Source organism: Diplotaxodon limnothrissa, linkage group LG16, assembly GCF_057381915.1.
Source record: "Diplotaxodon limnothrissa isolate DT_005_m linkage group LG16, D_limnothrissa_male_GT1.1, whole genome shotgun sequence".
In the NCBI taxonomy this organism is placed as follows: domain Eukaryota; kingdom Metazoa; phylum Chordata; class Actinopteri; order Cichliformes; family Cichlidae; genus Diplotaxodon; species Diplotaxodon limnothrissa.
This window is the reverse complement of record NC_140611.1, coordinates 13,880,787-13,907,587: the sequence shown is the minus strand read 5'-3', so window position 1 is coordinate 13,907,587 and position 26,801 is coordinate 13,880,787. Positions and strand designations below refer to the sequence as shown.

The 26,801-nt window shown below is 41.0% G+C and overlaps 1 protein-coding gene across 1 annotated transcript in view; it reads left to right on the top strand.

Annotated features, from left to right (window-relative positions):
- The window catches only part of dgkg (diacylglycerol kinase, gamma), a 234,602-nt gene that overhangs the window by 132,381 nt on the left and 75,420 nt on the right, over nt 1–26,801 (top strand). Inside the window, exons 23-24 of the mRNA XM_085374679.1 lie at nt 1,160–1,250; nt 12,684–12,885. Coding sequence (XP_085230805.1) covers nt 1,160–1,250; nt 12,684–12,885 — 293 coding nt within the window. The remainder of the gene's footprint in view (nt 1–1,159; nt 1,251–12,683; nt 12,886–26,801) is intronic.

Below are 26,801 nucleotides of genomic sequence, written 5' to 3'. Positions count from 1 at the left end.
CTGACATCTGTGAATCCTTATATTATATATTCTTCTGTCACTAATCCATTGAAAAACTGCAGAGACAAAGTATCTACAAATGTACAGGAGTAATCAACAGTACTAAACAGGCCAATCGTAATAGTTGTGGGCTGTGTCGACACAATGTGTAGTTACATTTCTAGGGAAGTGCATGTTAGGTAACAGTATAGGGTTTCAGGGGGGTTGGGGTTTAGCACAGACCTATGTTGTAGATTTAACTCAGTAGTATAAATACACTGTTAGAACTCACAGGGTTGAAAGTTCTTCAGACTATTTAGTGCCGTAATACTGTGGATCGTCTACAGCATGTATGAAGAAGATCCACACTGCCCAGTGATCACGAAGGCAACTAACTTCTTGCTACCTTTAATTTCACGGTATGTTATGCAAGGTGAACCAGACTCGCCTGTACAGCACACCTTGTAACCAGATCATATTAAACCCCCAGAGGAAATAATGAATGAAATTAGGATGTTTTTGCCTGTGGACCAGTGAAGGGCACTTGAGGTCATCTTTCCAGACTGATCAAGCAGATATTTCACCTTGACTGAAAACCGTATCATTCAGCCACTATGCAGTCACAGAACAGCAATGAATGACACGAAGATATGAACATAAATAAATCCATCAGGTCACCTCTGACAAATCCGTCTGCAGGGCAGAAATGAACCTTTGCTCAGTCAGGCCCAGTCAGGTTTGCTTTGAATGTTGTGAATCACAGTAATGGTTGCCCTGATACTATAGCCACCACCAGCAATATTTCACCCCATGTCCCCTCCGGAGGCAACGCTCACGTTGCAGCTCACAGGATGGTTTCGATGAGAACAGCAGAACGCCTGTTTGACAGATGGCGGGGTCAACTTTCTGTGCATTAAATGCTGGCAATGCTACTGTCCCCATTCTAGCTTCAGGGTGCATTGATGGAGTTTTGAACTCTAAGGTCACATGACCACAAGCTGTCCTGAACTGTCAGAAAATGTGAGATGACTCAAGGCAGCAGACAGCTTCAATATGTGTCCACTGCACCCGAACAAATCGTGCTGTAGGCTCAAAACACAGTACTTATGAAGTGGGAGTATTATCTGATATGTTTGCCAAAAGAAAATGTCTGTCCTCTGTGTCCCCTCTGACTCCTCAGAATGAAGAACAAGCTGTGGTACTTTGAGTTTGGCACCACTGAGACCATTTCAGCCACCTGCAAGAAACTAAACGAATGCATAGAAGTGGAGGTGAGTCACAGTCTTATCAAAGCTGCTATCTCTGATGCAGAATTGATGAGTAATGGCTGAAAGTGACTGGCTGGTTAGATGACAAAAACACTGGAATATTGTTTTTAAATACTGAAGACATGCTATATTTGATGCATCAAAAAAGATAAATATGAAACATCCTGTTACAATAGATACCAACAACTTTGGCTTTCTGTGGAACTCTTTATAGAGCTGATACTTAATGTTTTTCCAAAAAAGAAAAAAAGTGTGTCAGAAGTTTACAACAAAGTAGTTTGCTCGTATTAATGAGGCAGGCTATTCATAGCACATCATCAGATTAATGCTCCATAAAGTCACTGATTGCCTCATTCTGTCATACAGCGCTGAATAATCTGTCACCTGGGTGCTTAAAGCACAGCAAGACTCTGAGAAAACACATGAGAAACATACCTTATCAGAAGGCACTGACGAGAAATGCAAACGAGCTCTGTAGCCCACAAGGTTCACATTCCACTGCCTCCCTCCACAACTCAAAAACACCTCATGTTTACATCATGTTATGAGATATTGAGATCAAACGTCATTCCACTATCTAGAGTATTGTGCTAAACATTTGAGCCACCCCTCATTTCTTTATATTTTGCTTCCTAGACTTTCTTGTAATTTTTTAAGTGGTCTTGAGCAAATTTCAAATTTCTGTGGGGTTTCTAGAGGTCTTTCAGAAGTGTTTCTTTTGACATTGACTGTTTTGTCACTCATTTTCTTTTCTTGTACCTGATTTTTTTGTTTGTTTGATGATTTGTTAAGCCTTTTAACACTGACCTAAGAATCATTCAACAATAGAAAGACACATAACTCAAAGAATAACTTAGCACATTTGTTCCCAATTCTTTAGTTCAATCTTTGAAAAATATGAAAGGTAACAGTTTAATAGGCATAAAATAGTTTTCATTTTTATGCACCAAGAAGGTGAGTCCCAAATAGCTATTAGCTGAAAACTCTGCCTATCTCAACATAGTGTGTACTGTGTCCTTAAACAATTTGAGGAAACCGGACAAGTGGAGGCTGAAAGAAATGTCACGCTTAAAAAATTACAGCAGATGAACTGAAATATGAAAGTTATGTCCTTAAGCAACACCAAAAGAAAGACCCGACAGCCGACCCGAGAAATGCATCTAGGCCTTCAGGTGATCCATCTACTGTTCACTGAAGTTTCATCAGAAAAGTGTCTCAGTGGAAAGTTGGCTGATCACCAAGCCATTCTTAAGGAAGTGAAACAGGAACAAAAGTCTGAGGAGTGAAGATCATCAGTATGTAAGGAGGAAGTCAGGGGAGAGTTGTAACAGTAGTTTTGTCCCAATTCATAGGCCGAATCCGTCGGAGGACCCGGCCTTCGCAGTCTTCATGGGTCAGGTCCCTTGAAGACCGAGAAGGCCGGAAGCTGTGAAATGGGACAGTCTAGCCTTCAGATTTGCATCGCCACTGTCTCGGTGGAGTTTAATAAACTCAGCCGTCTGCTCCTTGCTATCTAAAATATAACAGGACACTGGAGTAAATTCTCGACCATCTCACACTTCTGTTTAATCAGTTTTCAGTTTGATATTCATTCAGCTGTGTGAAAACTATAACTTTAATCTCAGTCAAACCGATTTACTTAGGAATAAATAAAACACTGAAAAAAGCCAAACAGTAACATTTTTAAGTTATCTAAGTGACGTATATATCATGTTTAACCTGAGTAGTGAAAGACAGCACGGGGTCTGAAAACGATGTGCCGAGAGTTCACTATTCTCGCTGGCTCTAATGAGCCTTGACCACCCGGTTAGCTATCGAGCTATCGGTAACAGACATCAAAGCACTTTTGCAAATATGTGATGTCTTAATAAATAGAGCAGATATTTGAAGTTTACACAGCACCATTCTCGCCTGAAAATATGTGAAAAGTTTATTTTGTGACCCAAAAAGAGTAATAAGAGTAATACTAAAACCAACTAGCTGCCGCCATTGTTGGAAACTGGAATTGGCTGGGCCGCGCTATGAATTCTGGGATAGGTTGGTCCACGAAGGATATACCCGACCCATCCTTCAAATTCTGGGAAATGAAGGACACATTTGTCGGCTGCATTTGAAGCAGCCTTCGAATTGGGACATCCTTCATCGCCTGGCTGTGACGTGATCGGCCTTCAAATGCAGCCTCCGAAGGATGCGGCCTATGAATTGGGACATAGCTAGCGAGTGTCTACAGCTATCTGTAAAACACTGTCACAGTCCTGGGTCAGTAACCAAATGTTTTGATTTGTTTTATTATTATTATTAATCTGTGATTTCATCATGGTTTCTGTTTTGTATTTCCAACGCTCTAGTCCTTCTTTGCTCTCTTAATTCCAGTTCTTAGGTTTCGTTCTGGTGCCCCCATGTTTAGTGTAGGTTTAGTTATGTCTTCGTGTTTGCCTTCTTGTTCCCCAGTCAGTCGTGTCTCATGTCGCTCATGTCCCTGTACTCAGCGTTCCCTCTGTTCAGTGTCTAGTCTAGGTCTCTGGTCTGTTATGTACTTCCTGTTTTATTTTGACAGTCCTGCTCTGTGTTCAGCCTCTGTTCCCCGTCTCGTCTGTGTAATTAGTACCAGCTGTGTTTCCCTTCTGTCTCCTGTTTCCTGATTACCCCGTCATGTATTTTAGTCCTCTGTCATCCCCTGCTCGTCGTCGCATCTTTGTCTTGTGTTTCTCTCGTCATGTTTTGAGCCTGTGTTTCCTAGTGTCCAGTTTAGTTTAGGTTTAGGAACAAAATGTCATTGATGCCATTGTAGCATCCACTGCTATGAGCTGCCCTTTGGTGTTTCAGCTGATTGTGCACCTCTCAGTTTTTCAGCGGCTGGGTTAAAGATAGTTGTCCAGGTTTTTCCACTGTTTCAGTGATATATTGCTGCAGAACCTAAGAAATTGAAAGCTTATAAAAAGGAAATGCTGCAAAAACTTGAAAAGATTTAGTAGTGGTATAAATGGTGACGGGGCTGTGGCAATATCACAGTTGGATCGCAACACAACCAATGTGATGACAATGAATTTGCCTTTGACATTTAAATTGGTAGATGTGGTGGGCAAATTCAGGAACATTTAGCAATAATTAAAGGAATTCATTCCAGTAGAACAACAAATGAGAGTAGTTGAGACTGCTGGTACCCTGATGAGATTATTACACAATAACAAATGATACAGGTCACCCTGACCTCAAGGCAATACATTTCTAGTGAAAACGTAATCAGTTAAATGAATCTCAAATCTTGTAACTTGTAACAGTAACTGCAGTACTACATGTTCTTTTAAAAGTCAAATATATCTCCTCTCTGAGTGTTTGTTAGAATTTCCTATAGCTGTGGTCCTAGCTGGATATCAAGCTGTTATTTAATCAAACATTCAAGCCAACTGAGAAACAAATAAACCTGAGCTGGTAGATCTCGTGACCTTTTTCATGTAAGCTTAATATGACTTTTTATATACCCCCTGCTCCTGTTTAAAAGCAGAATTATTCAGCACAGTTGCACATCGAGGACTTCAAAACATAATCATCAAGTCTGTGGGTAGTTTGATGAAAAAACCCAAACAATAGATTTGTTTAACACATTCAAAGCTTGTTCTTGTACCGTAGCCTCTCAGAAATGATCACATAATATATTCTTCTCCTTAGCCTTCAGCAGCCAGCACTCAAAGTGCTTCCTGAGATTGTCTGTGCAAGTTACAAAGCAGGCCTTTCATGTAAACACACAGTAGAAGCTTCTCACATGTGAGCATTCCCTCAGGGTAGAGTAAACAGCAGACACATGTACAGGCAGGGAGAGTCAAAGGCAAGAATGGACAGATAAAGCCACATTTCACAGGTGTGCATGTGGAACCAGGACACCCTAGGCCACAAGTCGATGATCAGTTTAGTGATCATGTATTCACCTCTGCAGCTATATCTTCTAGACACACATGTGAATAGAGGTGCTGAGCTTTCAACTGATGACCAACTGATGGTAAATTGGATGAGGTGGCAGGGGAGGATGCTGGATTAACCTGGGGCACGTAAATGTATAGTGAAAGTGCGCTGGGGACAACTGGCAGAGCCACCCGTCCACAAAGTGAAAAATGGCTCAGACAGTGGCTGAAGCAAAAACACAGGTGTGGGAGGAATTCGGGGAGGCCATGGAAAAAGACTTTCGGACTCCCTTGAAGAGATTCTGGAAAACTGTTAGAACTCAGGAGGGGAAAGCGGTGCTCTACCTGAACTGTGTATAGTGTGGGTGGAGCGCTGCTCACTTTGACTGAAGATGTCAGGCGATGGAAGGAAAACTTCGAGGACTTTCTTAATCCCAGTAGTACATCTTCCATAGAGGATGCAGAGTCTGGGGATGAGGGGGACAACTCGCCGATCACCTTTGGCGAGGTCACTGAAGTAGTTAAAACTTGGTGGTAGGGCCCCTGGGGTAGATGAAGTTCACCCTGAGTTCCTGAAGGCTCTGGATGTTGCAGGGTTTCTTGGTTGACAAGTCTCTATAATTTTGATTGGAGATCATGGATGGTACCTCTGGATTGGCAGACTGAGGTGGTGGTTCCCATCTTTTAGAAGGGGTACCGGAGGATGTGCTCAAACTATAGGGGCATCACGCTCCTCAGCCTCCCCGGGAATGTCTATGTCAGGATGCTGTTCGTTAATCAAACCTCAGATACAGGAGGAACAATGCGGTTATCGTCCCGGTCGTAGAACCCTGGACCAGCTCTTCATCCTCTCAAAGATACTAAAGGGTGCATGGGAGTTTACCCAACCAGCGTTATGTGAACTTGACGAACGCATTTGACCGTGTCCCGCGGGCTGCTCTGTAGGAGGTAATAATAATAATAATAATAAATTTTATTTATGAGCGCCTTTCAAGTCACCCAAGGACACTTTACAATATGATAAAACACTTAGTACAACAATGGCAGAATAAGAACAATAAAATAAAAGCACAAGATAAAATTAACAAACAGTGGATTCACAGTGAATATGCAGATTTGAACAGATGAGTTTTGAGTTGGGATTTAAACTGGGGGAGAGAACCAATGTTTCTTATTTCTGGGGGCAGAGAGTTCCACTCCACAGCCTGGGAGCAGAGCAGCTGAAAGCTCTGCTTCCCATGGTGGTGAGGCGGAAGGAAGGTACAGTAAGCTGGGTAGAAGAAGAAGAACGAAGTGAACGGGCAGAACAGGTGGTGGTTAACAGGTCAGAAAGGTAAGGAGGAGCGAGGTTATGAATGGCCTTGAAGGTGAGCAGAAGAAGTTTGAAAATTATCTGGAATTTCACAGGGAGCCAAGGAAGTTCCTGAAGAACAGGGGTGATGTGCTGGTAGGAGGGGGTTCTGGTGATAATGCGATCAGCAGAGTTCTGAACCAGTTGAAGCTTATGGGGGGATTTTTGGGGGAGACCATGCAAAAGAGAATTGCAGTAGTCAATACGGGAGGTAACAAGACTGTGGACAAGAATGGACGTAGACTGGGTGGAAAGAGAAGGAAGCAATCTGTTCATGTTACGTAGATGGAAGTAGGCAGAACGGGTGAGATTATTGATGTGAGATTTATAGGACAGTGAACTGTCTAGGATGACACCAAGGCTCTTAACCTGAGGAGAGGGGAAAACTGTGGAGTTATCGATGGTGAGTGAGAAATGGTTTGCCTTCAAAAGGTTGGATTTGGTGCCAATAAGGAGGATCTCAGTTTTATCCTCATTGAGCTTTAGAAAATTAGAGGTAAACCAGGATTTTAACTCGGATAGACATTCTGTAAGGGAAGAAGGTGGGAGGGAGGAATCAGGGTTGCAAGAGAGATATAACTGGGTGTCATCAGCAAAACAGTGAAACTGAAGATCAGAGGAACAACCTCCTTCTAAACGTCAGTAAGACAAAGGAGCTGATAGTGGACTTCAGCACTAAGCAGGAGAGGAACTACCAGACCCCTGTCATCAACGAGTGCCCAGTGGAGAGAGTGGACAGCTTCAAATACCTCGGAGTTCACATCACGCAGGACCTGTCATGGTCCTGTCACATCAACACCGTGGTGAAAAAGGCCCGACAGCGTCTCTACCACCTCAGACGCCTGAGAGACTTCCAACTGCCCTCCAAGGTGCTCAGGAACTTTTACTCCTGCACCATAGAGAGCATCCTGACGGGAAACATCTTAACCTGGTTCGGGAACAGCACCATGCAGGACAGACGAGCTCTACAGAGGGTTGTGCGGTCAGCTGAGCGCACCATCCGCTCCGAGCTCCCTGACCTGCACTCAATCTACAGCAGGCGGTGCTGGACCAAGGCCAGGAAGATCGTGAAGGACCTCAGCCATCCCAACAACAGACTGTTCTCTCTGTTGAGGTCAGGAAAGCGATTCCGCTCCCTGAAGACCAACACAGAGAGACTGAGGAGGAGCTTCTTCCCGCAGGCGATACGGTCTCTCAATCACACCACCACACAGTACTGACCCACACATACAGTTCTTACACACACACTGGACTTTCTGGACATTGTTTCACTTCATTACTTAAATCACGCTGCTGTTATTGTGTATATATTTATTTATATTTCTTCATACATTCTTATATAGTTCTATATTGTGTATTTTGTTGTACAGTTATTTTATTTTCAACTTTAATTTATATATTTTATCTTATTCTTTCCCAGTTAAATTTACCCTTCATTCTAATTTGTGTTGTACAGTTATTTCATTTTTAACCTTAATTTATATTTTATTCCTTCCTAGTTAAATTTACCCTTTTTAATTTTTCATATTTATTTCCTATCTTATTCATAGCCTTTTCCTTTTTTGTTTTCTTTAGGTCACGAGCAGTTGTCCAAGCATTTCACTACATATCGTACTGTGTATGACTGTGTACGTGACAAATAAAATTTGAATTTGAATTTGAATTTGAAATTTGCGGAAGATGGTACCTAGAGGGAGGATGTATATTATAAAGAGAAGAGGGCCTAAAACCGAGCCTTGGGGTACACCAGAGGTGACAGGGAATAGACAAGAGCGGAATGATCTTAGTTGAATAAACTGGGAACGGTCGAGGAGATATGATTGAAACCAGGCGAGGGGTGTGTCAGAGATGCTGAGAGAAGAAAGTCTGCTTAGAAGTACAGAGTGAGAAATGGTGTCAAAGGCTGAGCTCAGATCTAAAAGGACGAGAATGGTGAGAAGACCAGAGTCAGCTCCGATTAGAAGATCGTTAGTGACTTTAAGTAGAGCAGTTTCGGTACTGTGACATGAGCGAAAACCAGATTGAAATCTCTCGTAGATGTTATTATTAACCAGGTGTAAATGAAGTTGAGCTGCAACCACTTTTTCGAGTATCTTAGAAATGAAGGGTAGATTGGAAATCGGACGGAGGTTGTTAAAGTTGTTAGGATCTAAAGAAGGTTTTTTCAGTATAGGAGTGACTAGAGCAGTCTTCAATAAGGAAGGAACGATACCGGTGGTGAGAGAAGAGTGAATGATAGCAGAAATGAGTGGGAGTAAAGAAGAGAGGCAGGATTTCACAAGCCCCGTGGGCATGGGGTCAAGATGACATGTGGCAGGCTTTGATTTACATATGAACTCGGAAATATCAGATAAATCAGGAAGATGAAAAGTGGAAAATGGCTCAAAAAGGAGAAAAGGTTCTGGAGAGGGCGTAGACACAGCATTTGATCTGAGTTGCTGGTGGATGTTATTGATTTTTGTAGTCCAGAACAGCATCAAGGAGTTGCAGGTTTCAGAGGAATAGAAGTGCGGTGGTAAAGCATTGGGGGGTTGAATTAGTTTGTTGAGAACTGAAAACAGAGTCCTTGCATTACTCTCATAAGAACTGATAATACCAGAGTAGAAGCTTTGTTTGGCCTTGTTAATGGAGTCTTTATACTGAAGTAGGTGGTATTTATAGATTTCTGAATCAATAGTTAAACCAGATTTCTTATATTTACGCTCTAGCTGCCGAGCTTTGGCCTTCAGAGCTCGGAGGTCAGAGGTAAACCAGGGAGCAGAGCGAGCGAAGGAAACAGAGTGGGTTTTTACAGGACCCAGAGAATTAAAGACAGTGCGTAGACAATTATTATAATATAACAACAAATCATCAGGAGTAGAATAGAAGTCCGGAATCTGAACATTGTCCGTAAACTGGTAGTGAGAATGTCCATATCAATGTTCTTGATGTTGCGGAACGAGATGAGACGGGTTGGCTTGGTAGAAGAGCAGCAGAGAGTGAGATTAAATGAAAGGAGGAAGTGGTCAGTTATGGGGATTTCAGTAGCAGAAAGATTCGAGGGAGTAAGACCAGAACAGCAGACCAAGTCCAGGGTGTGTCCTTTAGAGTGAGTAGGAAAGTCGATAAATTGTTTAAATTCAGAGCCTTCGAGACAGGAGGAAAAGTCTCTGGTGAGCAGAAGGTCGTTATTGTCCATGTGAATGTTGAAATCTCCCACCAAGATCACATTTGGGGAGAGAGATGAAAGATGGGTTAGTAGATTAGCAAAGTCACTGAGGAAGACAGGGTTAGGTTTGGGAGGGCGGTATACAGTAGCTATGATGGTGGGAATGGGTCCAGTCAGCTCACATGCAAGGACCTCTAGAGAACTAAAGGTATCAACCTTAACTGGCAGGACTTTCAAGTGCTGGCAAAAAAGGATCGCGAGACCACCCCCACGACCTGAGCAGCGGGGTTTAGAAAAGTAAACAAACCCCAGAGGAGCAGATTCGTTTAGCTGAGAAAAGTCATCAGGTTGTTGCCAGGTTTCAGTTAAGCAGAAAAAGTCAAACTTACGGTCAGATAGGAGGTCTTGGATGAGAGGTCCCTTACTTGTCAATGAACGAATGTTTAGAAGACCGAAGTTGAGTGGAGTATCTTCTTTTTTGCTAATCGCGGTGGGCGCCCTGGGCAGGTGGGCTAGAGATCGATGGTTGACAGCCCGATCAGGGTTCCTGCGAGGGCAGCGAGCAGCAGACCAGAACGATTTAGTTTCATTGGAGTTATGGAAAATCCTGCGGGACCCGCGATGGATGTATCTCCGGCGAGGCTGGAAAGTGATGCCTGGGTGGTAGTGGAGCTCCGCCGGCGACGGGAGCGGCTGTATAGCGGAGCAGTCCAGCCGCGCTATGGTCCGTTGCTACAATCCATTCGATCCTTATACAACCATTGCAAAAGCTTGGTCTGTATAGGCAGCAATAAGTCAGGCTTATTCCTGGTGGGTGTTGGACTCTACCAATGCTGCCCTTTATCACTGATTCTGTTCAGAATTTCTAGCAACAGTAATTCTAGGCATTGCCTAATGATGTAAGGCTTCCACTTGAGCGGTCTCAGAATCTTGGCTCATGTAGATGATGTGGTTCTGATGGCTTCATTAGGTGGTGCCCTCCAGCTCACACTGGAACAGTTCATAGCTGAGTGTGAAGCAGCAGGAACGAGAATCAGCATGTCCAACTCTGTGGCCATGGTCCTCAATCGGAAAAGGGTTAAGCCAGAAGTTTCATCATGTTAAAAGGGAGTTTTTCCATCCTGCTGTCACCAAAACGCTTGCTCACAGTTGGTTTTCTCTGTTTTCCCTGTATTATTGTAGCATCTTTACCTTACAATATAAAGCACTTTGAGGCAACTGTTGCTGTATTTTGGCGCTATAAAATTACATTGAATTGAACTGAATTGCAGATCTACAGCTGTCTATGATGACATATTTTGGAAACAGCCAAAGACTGGGATAAAACTTGCTGGGTTGTTTGGTCAATGTCATTGCCACTGATTCAAAAGTGTAAAAGACAAGTAGTAGAATATTATGTATCCTACAACAGAAATACATAAATGATTACTAAATGGAGTACTTCAATCAATATAGTTAATTGAACTGTGAGTCATGCATAGCTACTTTAGTAGAGTCCAGGAATAAAAATATAGAGCTGGAGATGAACAGAGTAGGTCACCTTTAAAGAGATGCACTCATACTCACTGGTAAAGCCATTTAGGGTGATTATAACTTTTTAAGATGTGAATGTTACTCATAATGAGAGGAGTGAAGAGTTTTGCAGTCAGCTATGTTGTTTCTGCACTCATCAGTGTGTATGTACACTTGTATCAGGTTCCACATGTGCTCCACAGTTTTACACTCACACGCTAGGTGATAGCACGTCTGTGTTGTCTTTGCATGCCTTAGGCACACAGTGAAGTCCAGCATGTGTGGCTGCTTTGACTCAGCACTGCTCAGCCGTGCTTGCTGAGTCACAGCAATGTGTTGTTGACATAGGGTGAATTATTTGCTGAATCTAGATGATGTTAGATACATAAATTAGAGTGAGGCTCAGGAGTGCCAAATGGAATGGCTTTCTATCAGTTAATTCCTCTCAATATGTATAGACAGTAGGCCAACTTATTGTGTTTTATTGTTACATCACACAACAGTACACTTGGCCGCTGTCCACGTGATGAATCAGGACAGAATAAATCTCGTAGTCATAACAACCCACTCTATTTATCACTCTCTTATTCTTTTACACGCTGAGGCTGGCAATTTAAAGCATCTGTGACCTTTTAACTCAGTGTAGATCAGCTTAACATGTTAACAAGTTTCAAATAAAACACGTTATTGATTTATTCAGTACATATATATATATATCAGTATACATATGTATAGTAGCAATTCACAATAACAGTCATCTCAAATATCACAGTACAGAAACCCCAAAATTCAGACATGTCCCTATGACCAAGCACTTGATGACAGTGGGAAGAAAAACCTCCCTTTTAAAAGGAAGAAACTGTGGAATACTGTGAAAGAGAGCCAGAGCTGAATAAGCTGAAGGCATATTGCCTGAAGGAAACAGCAGTTGCCTGATCCAACTCTTACTATAAGCTTTTTAAAAAGGAATGTTTTAAGTCTGATCTTAAAAGTAGAGATGTTGTCTGTCTCCTGAATCCAAACTTGGAACTAGATCCACAGGAGAGGGAACTCAGCAGAAGCTGAAGGCTCCGCCTCTCATTCTACTTTGAGGCAGTCTAGGAACCATGAATCAGCCTGCAGTCTGGGAGCCAAGTGCTCTGTTGGGGTAATAAGGTACTATAAGGTCTTTAGGATATGGAGGGGCCTGACTATGTCCTGATAATTACTGTGCACATTGAAAAGGTATGGAGAAGGCCTTTTGACAGTAAAACACACTGAAAACATTTCAAATGCATATTTCCAGTTGTAGCATCATTACTATATCTCTGCACAGATGAACTCCATGCATTATGGATGGCTGTTGGGATAAGGCTGCATTGCATATTAATAAATACCCTGGTGTTAGTCATTCTACAGCTTAAATGAAATACAGAAGAACAAAGCTGAATAGTTAGACTTTTGTGTCCTTACGTGTCTGTCATAAGCATGCCATGAAATCTTTTCATCTGTTTTTAAACCGATTACGTCCTTTGTTGCCTCCTCAGTGTGATGGGATCATTTTAGACCTCAGCAACACGTCCTTAGAAGGCATCGCTGTGCTCAACATTCCCAGTATGCATGGCGGCTCCAACCTGTGGGGCGAGACCAAGAAGAGGAGGAACTATAACCGCATGAGCAAGAAGGTTCCTGACAGGATGCCGGCCAGCACAGTCACAGATGCCAAAGAGCTCAAGTTTTGCATGCAAGGTGAGTCAAAGGTGAAGGAGGATGCAAGAAGCCAGAAGCTGTTGAAAGCAAGTGGTGATATGCTTTCTACGCTCAAGATAAATAATTTAAAAGATTCAGATTTCAGAAACTTCAACATAGAAGCAGGCAGCATCAAAGAACAAGGACAAAAACGCTATGGCAAAATGTTTAGCCAGCTTCTTCGAGCTGGCCCTGAGATTGAAATGTGTGCAACTGTGTATGATTCACCTGCAAAACATCTTCAGATTCCCTCACTAACATCACCACAACCATTTGCTCCAAGGCTGACACTACTATGAGTGAAGTGGATGGAGTAGTTGTTGTGCTTCCATTCTGGTGTATACATTTTGTTTGCATTAAGTGTTTTTCAAACAGATTCAATGATGCCACCAACTCACAGTTAAGGCTGTTGTTTATGGGTTTTTTTGTTTTTTACTGTTTTTACATGAATAGTAAAAAAGAGTCAGTGGGTTTTTAACTAACTAATTAGGACACGATTTGCTGTACTTCAAAAGATCTCTTGAGTATCTTAAAGTTGTTACTTTTGGGCTCACAGTTGTGGAGGTGCTGTGGACTTAATTTTGGATTTATTTTCCGTGTGCAAATTTAAAGATAAGTGGGGGCTTAAATGGGAAAAGCACTCCAAAACACATGTGTGACTTAATTATATATAATTTATATAAATTATATATAATATAATTTATATATATATATTTTATATGTATATTTATTTGACAGTGACATTGATATATTTGAAACCGGAGAGAGGAAATCAGCAGGCAGATCAGAGCAGGCATCAAAGACAACAGGTGTGACACTGATTAAGTCGCAAACAGCACGAAATGAGGAGCTGGGCTGGAGCTGGGTTGCAAAGCGGCTTGCAGATTTGAAGGACTTGTAGGTTAAAGCAGCTTGAGCAGCACAACCTATAATGAGTTTCCTTTTTGACACGAAGAATATCAGCCAAGGCAATAGTTGATGTGGGCTGCCATACAGATCAGCCGATCTGAACTATTTTCCTTTCTACTAAACTACACAGCAACCAAAATAAGAGCACAGCTTTTTAAGGTTCTTTTCACCATCATTGGACAGCAGCAAATAGGAGACAGAGCACAGAGGAAGAAAAACACTGTAAAGGGCCTTGGGTCAGACTCAAACCCATGCTGCTATAGTGACCATGTAGCATATGGTCATCTGCTCAACCCCAGAGTACAGTGTCTTCTTGGGTTACTGAATCAGAGTTTGAGTTAGCATAGGCTTCATACAGTGGACTGAGCCTTTTAGGAAAAATGTCTTAAAACTTTACATAGTAGAATTATAACTTGTAGGAAATACTTTTTACAACTGTTTTGGGCAAACTTATGAAACTGTAAAGCATTTTTCTCTTTTCATCAGATACAGTTTTTATGTGCTGCTGGCACATTGGTATTAAATGTGTTACCTCCAAATATTTGCCCAGATTCGTTCCAAGATGGCTACCAAATTTTGAGATTTGCCTTTAGAAGGTCTTTCTTAAATGCTTGTGTGGTTCTTACACCTCTGTATCACCCAACAACACACTGTCTGTTCAGAGCTCGAGTACTTTAGATCCAAAACCTTTTTTCAAAGAGGAAATATAACAGGTTCTCAATAGAAAATTTAAGAATGTTCTGCTTTTAATAAGAAGGATTGAGTGTAACCTTTCATTGTTCTTGAAGCACAGCTTCCTAGCCATCTGTCGTTATTACAGGCATAAGCTTTTTATTTTATAGGCACATCATCTATGTAGCACCTTTACTAATGCATTCGCCTGTAGAGAGAAAGGACTGAATAGTTTCTATAATGAATCAGCTAGTTTAACTGAAAATCTCCAAATAGCATCAGCACAATCGCTCACCGTCATCCCCTTATGTTTTCTGTCTTTATTAAGACAGAAAATACTTAGAAATAGATGTGCTGTGTATAGGTTCTGTATAGATACTGACGCATAATCTCTCAATGTGCTTTGCAAACTATGCTACTGTAACAATACTGTCACTAGGCTAGTCAGACAGATGGAGGCACTGTGTAGTTGCCAGGAAATAAAGATGCTGTAAAGTATTTCTCAGGACGGTAAATGTAAAATAGATTCATTCTATTTATTTAGTGGCTCCTGGAGTCAGGAAGTGCTGGCATTTAAGGACAGTGACAACCATCAAACATCTGTTATAGATGACTGCTTCAGAATGACCCCAACAATACGTCAGAGAGGAGACAGGAGAAAGCTGAGTAAATAAATAAAGAGAATTATATAAGAGAGACAATACATGCAGACACATTTTTTCAGACTGTGTCCTCAGATCCATGTTACCTTTCAGCCTCTGGGTGCTTTGGATGGTGACTGTTGGATCTGAGACAGTGATGCAATTAACACAAGTTTTCTGACATTGATACGTCCAGGTGGTGAGTGGTCACTATCTGAATGATTCATTTTAGGAACAAAGTTCTTCTTAATTAATGAAGCTGAATAAAAACAAGTACAGTGTTCTCTGTAGATTAGTCATCAAAATAACAACACATCAAACCACTGGCTCACAATTTACTTGGTTTTTAGATTTATTGAGAAAATGATGTCCTCTCCTTCTGGCTTGTCCAAAATGATAAAGCAACTGACAAAAGGTGAGCATAGAGATTATAAAACTATCTGCTGGTTTTATAGTAGACTATTGAAAAACTAGAATGTGATTGTTTAAAATAGAAGCTGTCACGGTCCTGAGTCTAATGACTCAGTGTTTTGTGTTTGTTAACATTATCTTATGTTCTTGTTTATTCTGGTCTTTTGTTAAGATTTGCCATTTGTTAGTTTTCGGTTCGTTACTCCCTCTATTCCTGTTCTGTCAGTTTCGAGTCTGTGTCTCTGCGTGTGCGTTGAGCTCCCTGCTTTACTTTGAAGGTCTGTGTCTTATGTCAGTGTTTTCAGTTTTGTGTGGTCCTCTGTCTCATCTGTGTAATCAGTGTCAGCCGCGTCTCCCAGCTGTTTCCCCTTAGTCCTGTTCACCTCTTCCCCTGCTCGTCATCGCGTCGTCCCTCATCTTACACTGTGTGTTCCGTTTGCTAGCTCGCCTGCCTGTTCACTTTGTTTTGCATTCTCAGTTCAGTTAGTTTTCTGTTCCGATGCAATGCAGCAATAAAGCTGAGTGTTTTGAGTTTACGTCTGCCTCCATGAGTCCTGCTCTTGGGTCCACCATCCCTGTCTGCCTTCACACAGCCATGACAGAAGCACTCTTCCACATTGCCTTCATTTTGCCTTCCTGTGCATGTGTGTGTGCGTGTGGTTGGGGTAATTGTGTTCACCAGAAGCTTTTGTAACCTCACTGTGACTGTGACCGACTGAGCTCCTTAATGGATGTGAGTGGGCGTAACAGTGTGTGTGATTACCCCCCTTTAGTGGCTTAAAAAAAACTGTGTGTTGGCATTTCAAGTGATTTAAAGTGTAATCTTCTCTAAACACCAAACAGTAATATTAATCTGACTAAGTTGCAACTTTTGGATATAATTAAGAGTTCTTACTATTTTTGTTTTGTTTTGTTAAATCAGCAAGTTACAGTTATATTAAGAGCAAAACAAGGATGTATGAAAGTACCTGAGCTGGAATTTTGGATAGTGTTTGTTTTTTTTCTTTCTTTTATTTGACACTACTGTCCATGTAACTACACATCATCTTCTTCCTAAGAAAGAACAGTTTATTCAGTAATGCTTTCATAGTTGAAGCTGTGGCTATTAGACCGTCTGGATAATGACACTTCAGCTTGCATTGAGTGTTTCCTGAGAAGAGGTTTTTTTTTTCTGCTGCACCACATCGAAGCCTTTGAAGATTTAAAAACATCATAATAACTTATTTGGGTCTGGAGGACCTTTACCTGTTCTATAATTTATTGAAATATATTTCTATTTAAATTGTTATGAAATAAGTGTGTAAGATTTACAAGCAGTAACCTCTGCAGCTAACAGAGTGAAGCCAACTGAACACGCCCTATAGACGTCAATTTTAACACCCAGCTTTTTTTGGCCTGGAACAAAAAAAGAAGGTTTTGAAATCTACAGAAGGTTGATCCCTTTGTAAGAACTATATACAGTATCATCTTTGCAAGTGCCCAGTTTGGGGAGGTTAAAAAGATGGGTAAGTTTTTGTTACAATGGATTTGACTGTTGTAATTACATGTTTTAGGGCTGTTGCTATGTTACACACATTAGATGTGACAGTTATCTTGACTGTAACGACATGGCAGCTTTTGAAATGTGTGACGGTGACTGACTACCAGCATTACACTTCTAACTGCCAGTGGCTCCAGGGCTGCTGCAATATGGCTAAGACCAGTAACATCTTTATGCATTTGTTTAATGCAAACCAGCTTATGAAATGTGACGGTGTGATCCTTACTGGGAACTAAAAGCTCCTGCAAATGCTGCTGAAAGAAAACACAAGTGTTGTAATGAAACCTTGTGCCACAATAAAAGACTAATTCACATCTGAATGAGTTTTATTTTTCAGATTCACAGTAGAGTCACTAAAATACAGCAGCAGCGTTACAATCTTAATATTAGTGGAGTATTTTTTAAAATACTCTTGGGGCACTTAGTATCTAAAGTGGCCTTAAATATCTTGCATTATAATTTGGAGTTAGAATAATCAAATTTAGTTGTAAATATAATTCCTAAATACATCTTAACCCGAGCAGATAATGATTAGTTATAGAGAACTGACTGGGAAATACTGTTCCAGTGATACTGGCATTATTGTTAGTTTGAAAATGTAATTATTAAATCCATGAAACATCCTAAGTTGTTCATAAGTATTTCTGGTTAACTCTGGTCCTTCATTACTGAGGCATTCATAATTAGTTACACTTTTTTATGCATCATCATGTAGCAACTCCTCACACAGAGAAGTAACTCAATAACCCCTCGTGACTTCATGATTACCTAACCGTAACTCACCATTTATGTTCCCTCATGTAAAGTGAACTGTGTACAGTAGCTACTAAGCAACTACCCAACATAATCTTCACTATTTTTTCCTTAATAGGCAATCACAGACTGCATAACACCCAACAAGTGTTTCACTCATAATGTTCAGACCACATTAATATTCACATCATGTCATTAGGGATGTGTACACCCACTCACAGCTGTGGAGCTGTTACTGACTGAATTTGATGATAATGTTCGGGTAGGGGAAAAAGTGCCTCAAGCTTAATGGCCAGTACATAAAGTTACGCTTTAAATGTGACAATCTGTGTGAGATTGGTTTCTTTTTACTGTTCTGTTCTTTCAGTATAACTTTGCATGTGGTCAGTCTGCACGAAGACTGCAGTCAGAGCCTCCCCTCAGTGGCCACAAACAATAGAAAATAACCCACTCTGTGCTTTCACCAAGGTTTTCTGCATCCATCCCACTTTCGTTTCTTTCACATAAGTCTGCACATCTCTGCTGACTGAACTAAACCTTGTTTCCATGGAGATCTCAGTGCTACACTGAAGCAGAGAGTTCAAAAATACAGGAGAAAAGCTAGAAACTGAAGGAGGAAGAAATGATGAATAGTCACTTTTATGCATTCAGAGTTTGTTATTGCAGTCTTCACTCTCGTCTGCATTTTAAGTCCAGTACAGTGTAAGATGGTAAGATTGTTTGCTGAGTTTGCAGTCTTTAGCCCAAACATTGGGGCTGCAGGGCACTGCTCAGTCCACATGTCCAAATATTAGACTTTTACTCTCTATAACTATTTAGACCGCTGTAAATGCAAGAGCACTCAGCTTATGTTGTTAATCTTCACCCAGGGTTTGAACTCCTGACGCAAATCCACAACACCGGCCTCTTACCAAAGAGGTAGCTGTCCTCGCTTGAAGTGATTTTCCTTATCTCATTACACAGACTGACCAGAAACAAAGCCTGCTCCTTTTAGTTGTTGCTGGAGTGAGAAGCGATGTATGATGTGAAATCAGGATTACTATTTATAAAGGATTAATAATAGAAGAATCAGTGATTGCTAACTTTAATCCTTTCCAACATGGGATTTTGGTGCCATTCTCTGTTGTTGTAGACTGGATGATCCAGTTTAACCAAAATAAAAAAGCTAAAAATGTAATAAGAGCTGAGTCAGCACTTCTCTGACAGAGAAGAGTTAACAATATGTAAATCTGTCATGTTCATCAAGATCATAAATAACATAACCTTTTAGGGTTCTTTTTGACTGCATTGCAATGTACAAACATGGACATGGATTGTGCTTTTATTTAGGTTAGATAAACATGCACATACGTCCATGTGTTTCTATTCCAGGTGTTCAGTGGGAAAAAAGTGTGTACCTTTAACTAGCTTCACCCACCATTGTAGTTTATAGCAGAATATGTTTATTTCTTTGTGACTTCATTCACATTGTGCATGCTGGCACCTTTCTGATGGAATCTCTGTTCTCCAGAGCAGTCTCTGGGGATTTAACCTTTATTGAATTACACTCTCCTGCTAATGCGGTTTAGAAACAGGAGTGCTTGAGCTCCAGAGAGAAACTGTGTGCTGGCTCTGCATTTTCTCTTTCTCTGTGTGTGTGTGTGTGTGTGTGTGTGTGTGTGTGTGTGTGTGTGTGTGTGTGTGTGTGTGTGTGTGTGTGCGTGTGTGTGTGTGTGTGTGTGTGTGTGTGTGTGACCTCTGTCGCTGTCTATGCTGCTTGTTTATCATACTATTAACTGTTTATGGCAGTTGCCTTCTGTGGCACAATAAACTAAAGCTTTTAAATCAATTTGCTGTAGATAATGCAATCAGCCAGGGTCACCCAGAGAGAGGGTGGGTGCTTGTAACCCCAGTGATGAAACTTCAGTCCTGTGATTCACCACCTTTGCTACTCTGGTCTATGTTCTATGATTTCATACTGAATAATACAACAATAATAAATAATAGTCACTTGAGTTGTTTAATTGAAAGGGGACCCATACTTTTCTTTATTCTCTGTCATATATATTATGTTACAACGGTGGATGTCCTTGTTCATATTATACACGGTCAGTGTTTTAATATTCTCTGCGAGCCAACAGATCAGGTTACAAGTTGCTGTTCAAGACACTTTTTCTGCTCTCACATCTCTGTGAATATTCACCACACATGTGGCAGACTAGCCTCCTGCTAACTCCATAGTGTTGTATTTAAACCTGTAAATTTGGCCACAAAAACACTGCTTTCAAGAATAACAAGATATTATAACAAAAAACAAAATAACAAAGAAACATATTTAGTGTGTGTATAAGTCATCCCCACAAGCCAAAACACTAAACACTAAGAAAGTCATTTCTGCTAATCCATCTACTGTTTAAATGTTGTAAGTGTAAATGGAGGGAAAAGGCATTCACAGGGTGGATGAACTGAATACCTGCACGGAGGCCCAGTATAAGAGATGACAACCTGAACCATGAATCATTCAAAGCCCTTGCAGAGTGCAAGAGGAAAAATGCAGGAAGAGTAGGTCCTCTTTAAGCATTACCTAAAGGGGACATACTCTGTTAATACTGAACAGTTCTGCTATTAATGATTAAAATGAAAACATTATTCTGTTTGCAAAAATGTAACTCTTGGAGTGCGTGATCGATATTTCTCCAGTTCTTGTACCACTTGTTCGAAACAGACATAAGTTGTAACTAGCTTATGTCTGTGATAGCCTTCTCCTTTTAGCTCATGAACGGGAATGATGAAGCCTTAAGAAGCAAACATTTTGCTTGAGATAGATTAGAATATGGCTTTTTGTTTCTGACTGCCCAGCACAGATTTCACACTTCTGTAGTGACTTTTCCTGCAGCTCTGAGAACTGTTAAAAATGTGTTTATGGTTAAGGCATCGACTGTGAGGCATGCGGCCCCTACCTCACATCCAGCTGAGACCTTTATTGCATGCCAGTGCCAGCCTTTCTCCCTTTGCTTCTGACAACCTCTCTGCTCTTACTGTCTAATAAAGCACTTCACACTCAGATACACCTCAAAAATTCAGCCCCAGGTGAGGTACCCATTGACAAAATCAGGTTGAGTTAGTTTACACTTTTGGAAGAACTGTAGCACCACCCTCGTGCAACACGACTAACCCAAATAAAATAAGGACCAAGTGTAATTAGGGGATTACAGCGGTAATCTTGTAACGTGCCTCCTTCTGTCCTTACCTCGTCTGGCTGCTGTTCTGACATGAATGTGTAAATTTCACTGATTTAAAGAGGACATAAAGCATTCAAGTTTTGTGTGAGGTGGAGAGATAAATTCAGCTGAGTGAGAGAAGACAGTGAGGGCTGGAGCTGCTGACAGAAACAGGATTCATGTAGGAAGGACATCACCACGCTCCTCCTCCACTTTTATCTCCGCACCATCTTCCCCCTCCCCTGTTTATTTCCTTTATGCTCCTGGATCAAGTTTCCTTAGCTTCCTGCTGCCAATTGCACTGGAAAGGATGCATAAACACAATGTGCATGTGACACGCAAGCTTCTCGTGAAAGGAACTGAAACTATGAACACTGAATGTGCTGGGTAATGGGCAACATTAATCAGTAGCAGCACGTTAATGCAATTATTTTACCATTACTAGTAAATCCAGTTAGATAAAACAGTCCTTGGAGAATATCGGCTTGTTTGCTTGCTGGAAGGTGGACGGATGCTTGATGAAAAAACAAACAAACAAACAACTAAAATACTTTATTTTACTGATTAATTTGCTCTGTTTAGAGAACAGTGGAACAGCCAAATACATACTGTGTGATCAACTAATAGTGTAACTGTGACACTCGTGACATCCAGTAAAAAGATAAAAAATCCTTTTATTATAGTAGAGCGGAATAATACAGGCAGACGGGAAATAAGGAACAGAAAGATGTGACGTGCAGGAAAGTCGGAAAGTACGGGAGCAAACCTTAATGACTGTTTGGTGGCACGAAGCCCGTGTGAAATGCACACATGATATTGGATCGCCCGACGTTTTTAAAACTTTTTCTTGCATCACATGAGGCCAACTGGAGTGCAGATGTAAACACTGTGCTGTGACCCTCAAATGGTTCTAGTCTTTTGTGTTTTTTAAGCCAGTCAGTTGAACAGACCGACTGTTTTTATTTTGTTTCTGTCAGTTCCAGATTTCATCTTTTCTGTAGCGTCGCACAGATCGCACATGAGCTATGATTCATCAGTGACCAACATGTATAATTGATGCCACAATCCAAAATGAAATCACAGGTTTGAGTATGTTTGGCAGCATTCCACCTGTGGCACATTTACATGTATTCTGATAATGCATATTTCTGTGCCTTTTTCCTGACTGACTGGCACATGCAGGCAGATTTCTCTGTGTGTCTGAGATGATCAAATTAACGAAATTGACTATAAATAAGAGCCATGAATAGGAAAAAAAAGTGTTTGAAGTGGAGTATTTAGTGGACTTTGAAGTATTTGGCTCTGATGGATTACAAAATTTCAGTACCAAAAACACAATTAAAAAATGCTGCTCCCCATGCTACCCGTGAAAGAGCGTGACCACATGACCACCAATGTACACACCCTTCAACTCAGATGAAAACACAACTTCACATCTATGCATGTCAGGTGAAACTGAGAGAACCATCTCATTCTTTATAAGGTGACACAAGTAAATAAGTAATCTAAGCAGTGCTTGTCTTCATTCCAGTCTTCTAATGGTACATTTTTTCAAGAGTACATGTAGAAGTTATACCTTTATATCGGTGCAGAGTTTATGTTATGAGCATAACTCTAACCCTGAACCAAAGAAATTTCCGTGCCTACAACTAGCAGAACAGAAAGTGAAAGGGAAATTAACAGTGGGTTTAACAACATAAAAGTAAACTTCCAACAGTTGCCAGTGTTGTAATGTCTGCACCTCTGTCAGTGTTTCAAATTCAACTATTTGCTTTTGTTGATCTAGTATTGCCATAGCAGGTGCATCAAAGCTACAGCACCCACAACAGCTTCTCACGAAAGAGCAGCATTTGAGAGCTTGAGACTGAGAACGGTTTAATAAAGTAGTCTTAAACTGCCGTCAGCTTATTGATTAAAATAATCAAAGTCTGTGTTCCTAGTCGCTACAGGGGCTAAAGTAGCTGTTGGCATTCTCTATTTACCTTAAAACTATAGACTGTTTGCTCAAGATTAAACCCCACGTCACAGAAAATGTGGCTTGTGGCTGTAGTAGTGTTGGAAACTACTCCGTCGTATGAGTCATGTAATATAAATCCTTATTCAGTGACACACACAATTAGCTTGACAATGACAGGATGTAGTCACTGCTGAAAGCTGCTAGTTCAGGTATATGCTGGCCTCCATTCATGACTCATTTGTTTTCTTTCCCCATTTGTCCGACACTGTGCCTCTCCTCATCCACCCTTCACATCGGAGTTCTCTCCCTCCCCTTACCTCTTCGTTCTTCTTTCCCTGCTTCCCAAGACCCACAATTCCACCGCCACATCTCCCGCCCACTCTGCGCAACAGGAGTCCAGCTGTGACACACCACAAAGGACCCTATTTTTAGGAGAATTGCATCCACACTGCATACTGTTGTGTTCTCACATAACAGAAACAGCAGAGTATAATTACTCTGATCACCCCCACCAGTCTGTGTGGCTGGAAATAGTTCCTGTATGAAGTTGGAGAGCTGCTCAGTGTATGGTGGAGAGCGGATGACCTTTCAGTGATACATTTACTCAAAGTTAATGAATGACAACTTGTACAAGAGGCGATCACTGTCGTTCTCCTGGGAATGGAAAACATGACACATTTCTATAAGCTTATTAAAATTGAAGAGGAATATAAAGTGTTCTTTCCCACGCTTGTTTTTCTCCCGTCTGGAAAAATTCTCATGGCTGTTTGTATCTGGACAATGCTGGGACCGAAATATGAAATTTTACCATCTGGGTCCTGACACGTCCAGGCAAGGATTCAGTAGCAGGCTGCGTGTATGTATTTTTGTACTGGATCATAGTAACATAGTGTTCTTTGTCAAACGGCCAAGTGCTCTCCCCTGTACCTTTACCTCTGCTGGGTCTGGCGAGGTGAGCCGCAGTTCCTCTTGACCATCTGCCATAACTCCGACCACCCTCAGACAATAACAGGCCGGCAGTTGAAGGAAGGAGAGAAGGAGAGAAAGTGGGTGGAGGAAGGATACACAAATATGTTTGCTTATAATTATAGTCCCACACCTCTAGCTGATGCAAAACGAAAGCTGCAGCTATTTCAGAAAGGAAACTGTAAATAATCTCTTGGTATAAATAGCTCATTACTCAGATGAGAACAAAAATGACGAGCTTCTTAAAGTCAGCAAAACCATTCAGAAATGATTGTGTGTGAGGTTTTACCACCAGTAAGGTTCGGCATTGATGTTTTGGATGTATTTTGAATAGTTTCAAGCTAAAATAAACAGATTGGGAAACACCATCTTGACATTTTTAAGAACATATCACAAACTAGTTGAGATATCAGGTTCGACTCGTGCGTGGAGGGAATTTGACTTCTTGATGGAGTTATGCAATCTCACACTGCTCTGTTTTCCTCTCTGCTTTACCAAGAAAACAATAACAAAGGAGGATTGTCTCAGTTTTCTTTTGGTCCCCCAAAGTGATTGCTGAAAAGATGCTGGTAGATGCTGTGGACTCGTGGTATCAAAAGAGACCTCAGCCATCAGACGCTTGTGGAGTTTTTGTGGGTTTTTTAAACATTTTAAGGCCTGATTGACTCTGAAAGACACTGCCAATATAACTCTAGCTTCCAGCAGTACTCTCCTCATTCAAATATCCAATGTTGTGATTATGTAAAAGTCTGGTTCAGTGTAATAGCAGCCCTTTTGAAACAGTAATCTCCTGGAAAAATCAAGATACTTGGGCAATTCGGTTTTTTTCGCTTTTAAATGGCTCAACCTCTTGGCTATTTTTTCAAACCCCTACCTGGAAAACATCCCAGATTCTTTCAGTAACAGCTCTACAGCTGAACAGCTTCAGGCTACATGGTTAAAAACACTTTCTGAAGAACAATAAGTCCACTTGTCCTTATCACCAGGCCAATTGCAGGGACTAAAAAATTCCCTCAAAAATTCTCCCCAATCAAGCAAATCACAATAAAGCTGCATCCAAATTCACACAAGCGTATGAAGTTTTCTTTGCTCATGCATCATTAGCCGCTCTTTACAATGCCAGGATCCCCACACTCGCTAGTGAGAATGTAACCAAATTTGGTTGTTTGCTACTACATGTGAGAAAAGACAACTGTAGAACATATCCTGACCTGATCCTTGCAGAAATGCTCAAAGTGACATTTATTTGTAAAATGTGGACTACAGCTAGATTTATTTTAGTTTTCATGTCAGTCTTTCTACTTAAAATGTAATTTAGGCTTCAATTACAGGATATTTTATATTCATTTCCATATATTTATACAGAGTTACAATAGTGGATGCTGATAAACATGTGCAAATTTATACTGGGCACCTGTACCTGTGAGCCAAAAGTGCCAAATGCTAAATCCTCCACATCAGACAGATCTTTCCTCTGGACTTGTATGTCTGTGCGATAGCTCGCCCTGTCTAAGGCCCCAACCTCTTGCTGTTTAGACCTTTCTGCTATTGAGAGCAGCAAATCAGAAGAGAGCTATCGTAAAGTTAGGAGGAAGGGAACTAAACCAGCTATTTTCAAAGAGAGAGTAAACTGTAGGACTGCATCAAGTCCCAATATAAGATATATTTTGCAAAGCTCCTCTAATAGATTCCAAGAATACAAATATGAAGCGGGTAATATGTGTGATAGTTGTCCTTTTTTTCTCCTTTTTTCTCATCTTTTCAGTTTAGATGTTTTCATGTCATTAGAGAAAAAATAAGGTTTTCTCAAAAATTCCCCAGAATCAGCATTTCACATGCGTCGTTGTTTAAAATGACTTTTCTGTGGCTTCGTACTGACTGCACAGCAGAGAAAATAGTGCAGCACAGCAGCAACAATTCTCACTGCCCGTTTCTTGGCAAAGCAATGCCATCCCATCCCAGAATGCACTGTAGCTGTGTTATGTAAGAGGCTGTTCTAGTCTATTCTTAGCTCTACCTCACTGAGAAAGTAACAGTGCTGGTTGCCTGAGAGTCAAAAGCGCATAGAGATCTGATGAGGCGGGAATCATCAGTGAGGTGAGAACCAGCACAGTGGGCTATTTTGCCATCAGGCTCTCACACTGGGACACTGGCAGGACGGCATGCCCATTTTTGGTATTTGGAGGAAGTAGAGGTGTAGAGGTGGGCATACGAGCGAGCGGATTTTATTTTTAATACTAGAACAGGAAAGAGATGTATAAATAGTGCTGTTTTAAAAATAGGACACGTCACATTGACAATTTCTAGCTCTTCAAATCTAGCAGGAGACATCTAGGCTGCAACTTTCCTCACAAACCAAATATACACTACAATATGTTCATGTTTACATCCAGACTTCTAGTTAATTCCCATCTGCTGTGCGGCCACTGTTTCACCAGCCCCTGCTTCTTGATCCCCTAGTCTCCAACTGTGCCATTTTTTCTCGATGGATGTCGAATCCTATTATAATTATTTCCAGGAAAGCTTTGCAGAAGCAGAGCGATGTATGCAGCGAGCATGTGTCTGGGCCTGTGTAGCAGCATGTAGTCACAGGATGATGTAGGATCACGAACATGTGGTCGGGGCCACAGCTGTCATTTAGAGTACTGGGATTTTGTCCTGAGAATGTTTTCTGGGAACTAAGCGTTCTGTAGTGAGACAGATAAATTTGTACTGGATTTGAACTGTAAATAATTTTTTTTGTAAGTGGTAGAATAAAGAAGAATGTATTATATGTCCAACGTGTTATACCAAAACCTTTACATGCTTGCAAAAGGTGAGCTTAGTAAAGAATGACAGGCTGAAGACCAAACCACTGTGAGACATGA